At 26.8% G+C, this 3311-nt stretch overlaps 1 protein-coding gene across 2 annotated transcripts; it reads right to left on the bottom strand.

Moving 5' to 3' along the window:
- Positions 1 to 582: 582 nt before the first annotated feature.
- Positions 583 to 2956, bottom strand: LOC113378203. 2 transcript variants are annotated; one of them, XM_026618734.1, is made up of 6 exons: positions 2801 to 2956; positions 2603 to 2736; positions 2188 to 2329; positions 1712 to 1825; positions 1383 to 1607; positions 583 to 1280 (listed from the first exon to the last, which is right to left on the bottom strand). In XM_026618734.1, exons 1-6 carry the CDS (start codon positions 2903 to 2905, stop codon positions 606 to 608), a joined length of 1395 nt encoding a protein of 464 aa, XP_026474519.1. In that variant the 5' UTR covers positions 2906 to 2956; the 3' UTR covers positions 583 to 605. The 2 variants fall into 2 exon arrangements, with proteins under 2 accessions (XP_026474519.1, XP_026474517.1); XM_026618732.1 differs by having other exon boundaries at positions 2113 to 2329.
- Between the last annotated feature and the right edge of the window lie 355 nt (positions 2957 to 3311).

Genomic DNA, 3311 nt, shown 5'->3' on the forward strand with positions numbered 1-3311 from the left:
TATATATATATATATATATATATATATATATAATATAATATAATTTTAATCGAATAACAATTTCACTGCTTTATTTATAAGTTTCGACACTTTGTATGTATCATTAGTGAATCAAATGAAAAACTAAAACACAAAATTAAAACATTTTTTAATTGACAAATAACAAAAAAAAATAGCAACAATCTCAAACCTAACTATTTAAGAACTTACAAAAAATAATTTTCTAAATTTTTGCCAAAACAAAGAAGCCTAATATATTATTATACTCATATCAAACTGTGTAGTCATGTTTTATTTATTGATTAAATTGCAAATTTTTAATGAAAAAACTCTTAGTTTTATTTTTTGGTTATTTTAACAACATATCAAGTGCCAAAACGTTTAAATAAAGAAGATGACTGAGAAAGCGTACAAATTTTGAGATTGCATTAAAAAAAGTATGAATGCAAAAATAAATACACATATGGTTGAATAATTGACTGAATGATTAGCAAATAGAATTTGGCAAAAACAAACTACTTCTTCAGGACGTTAATGAAATTAGAACTATTTTATTACAATAATACAAATTGGTACCACGAATTGTTATAAACAAATTATTTTAATCAAATCCCAATATGAAATGTTAGCCCAAACTCTTTTATGCGAGTCCAATATCTATCACCATGGTCCAAAATTTTATAGTTGTTGTCTTTCTTGAGTAACCAATAGTCGATCCTCTTATAAGGAGATTTTGTTTCAAACATTATTTCAAATTTGGATCCTTTACGAAAAACATGATTCTTTCCTTTGATTGAATCAAAGTTAGTTTTCATAAATGTATCTATTGTCAGATTTGACCTTGAACGTATTGGTAATGCTATGTCATCTACTATTAAATTTATTGAAAGTCTATCGAGTTCAGACTTGGGCATTTTTGTACGCCATACTATATATTCGATTGACATAGGGACGGCACATAGATACTCAAATTTTTCTACAAGCTTCTCTATGGGTTTGATACGTCCTGGAAATTCTGATTGAAATTTCACAGAAGCTGTTATTTTAGCAAATAATTTGGCTCTGCGAGGTCTTTTGGCTCTGATAGGTGTCATTCTTGGTTCAGTTATTGAGCAAATAAACAAACTCTTGATGTCTGGTTTGGCCTCTTCTTCTGAATATAAGTAATCGTATATAAATATGATATCATTAGCGTCAAATGCTTTTAAAAAAATTGGATCAAATAATAGATCATTTACATCAGAAGTTAGAATACGAACTTTGTTAATCAAACCATGCGACTGAAAGAAAAATTATATAATTTTTATAAGCTCTTAAATAAAACATTTTTTAAAAGGGCTTAATATATAATATACAGTTTTCATATATTGTATTGTAATTACCAAGAGAAAATTTCTGATATGCAATATTTCTTGATCAGAATTTATGTTGTGTTCATATATGATGGTTCCAAAATTTCTACGATTAGTTGCAGATGAACATATTTTTTTAATAGTTATATTTTGAATAGTTCGATTAATAGTAACTAAATTACTATCTTCGATGTGGCTACATTTTGGCCTTTTTTTAATATTTATAGAAGCATATTCATACAAAGCATGGAGGAGCTAAAATATAAAAAAATTAACATACAAACAATAAAATGTATATGATTAAATATTTAACTTAATCAGAATAATATATTAAATAATAAACATATGTATATATTCACATTCAATTCTTCCATATTTAACGAAGGCAAATTAATAATTTCACTCAGAACACCAGCGTCCAGTTGAGCCAATTTTTTATGAAGAAGAATTTCATCAGCATTATTTGCTATAAACTGTAATGTGAATCAGTTTGATTTTCAAATACATTATAATTTATATTCATGAAGAGATTGAAATCAATTTTGAAAATTAGTTAATCATAACTTTTTGTACACATAAATTTTGACAATGCTTCTCATTTGATACCTCATTTTGCTTCATCAATAATAAAATCTAATATTAACAAATGTTAAAGAAAAAATAAGTTCTAATTTAGTAGCATGCATAAGAGAAATATAAGAAATATAAATTAATCTAATTAACTACTTTCCATTCATTATATAAAACTGTAATTAAATACATTCATGCAGGCAGCTTTCTTATATTCGCACTCTGTTTTTGTTGCCAAATAAAAACATTCCAAAGCATTACCAACGTTCAGCTCTAGTCCTAAGAGGTACTTGCAAATAATTGACAATTCAGCAATTTCATATGTTTTTGACATAAGATACAAACCATCGATTTGTCTTACTGTTAATTCATCAAGATCATCATATGAAATGTATTGGTAAATATATCTAAAAAATGAATTGGTTTCTACATATAACACTTTTACTAATAAATATTAAAGTACATAAAAATGTGGAACCTATATGTGGCTCCATCAGTCTTAAATTAACTAATACATGCACATGTTTTATTACCATAAATTAACAAGAAAGCAATAGTGCTAAAATTAGGTGGTTAATTGACTAAAACAAGGTGAATATATATTTGGTGACATGCAATATAATATTATAGTAAATTAATTTATAAACTACTGAAATATTTGCCAATGAAGGAATACATACTTCAAGAATACTTCGAAAACCTTCTTATCTTTTTCCTTGATGCAAATATTCGACTCTACAGTTGAATTTGCAACTAATATTTTATAGACATTACCAAGTGTCGCCCTATCCAACTTGTAATCTGTACTAGTTCCCTAGATTAAAATAAATAGTTAATTAATTATTTAATATTGATAAATACTTTTCCAAGAACGTTACATCTGGAAAAGTGACAGTTATTGTTACGTCTGAAAACTTGGCTAATAATTCCAAACTAAAAGTTCTTCTTTGGCCTGCAAACAATCTTTTCAGAATGTCAAACATGGTGCAAGTGTGATCACAAATTAAAGTAAACAACTTACATAAAAGTGCAAACTTTACAGTTCAATGTGATTTGAAACAAAATCAGTTTTCGCCATACGGTAACGTAGATCGTATATTATATAGATCAGCCATTTTATATTTCAGCACGCTATTAGCGCCATCTAACATTTGACTATTCAATTTTATGAAAATACTTTGGAGCAAGAAGGATAATAGAGCCATAGAGCACCCTTACTCGATTATTTATGGATGCACCTTGTTTTTTTTTCGAATTTTTGATCAATTTTACGATATTTAACTTTCCGAGGGGAAAGTTTATGCTTTCGAGAAAAAATCCGATTTAGTAATTTTTTATTTTCTTTGTGTTTCAAGTCGTTCTGAATCAAATGAGTCCAAATTTGGAAAA

This window comes from Ctenocephalides felis, unplaced genomic scaffold (assembly GCF_003426905.1).
Source record: "Ctenocephalides felis isolate EL2017-DRISC unplaced genomic scaffold, ASM342690v1 CF-g0.4_SCAFFOLD_01886, whole genome shotgun sequence".
In the NCBI taxonomy this organism is placed as follows: domain Eukaryota; kingdom Metazoa; phylum Arthropoda; class Insecta; order Siphonaptera; family Pulicidae; genus Ctenocephalides; species Ctenocephalides felis.

Coding starts and splice junctions, on each gene's coding strand:
- LOC113378203 (XM_026618732.1), bottom strand. CDS start 2,905: ATGTTTGACATTCTGAAAAGATTGTTTGCAGGCCAAAGAAGAACTTTT. Junction 2,330..2,602: donor GTTTTCGAAGTATTCTTGAA/GTATGTATTCCT, acceptor TTCATTTTTTAG/ATATATTTACCAATACATTT. Junction 1,826..2,112: donor AGAAAGCTGCCTGCATGAAT/GTATTTAATTAC, acceptor TTCACATTACAG/TTTATAGCAAATAATGCTGA.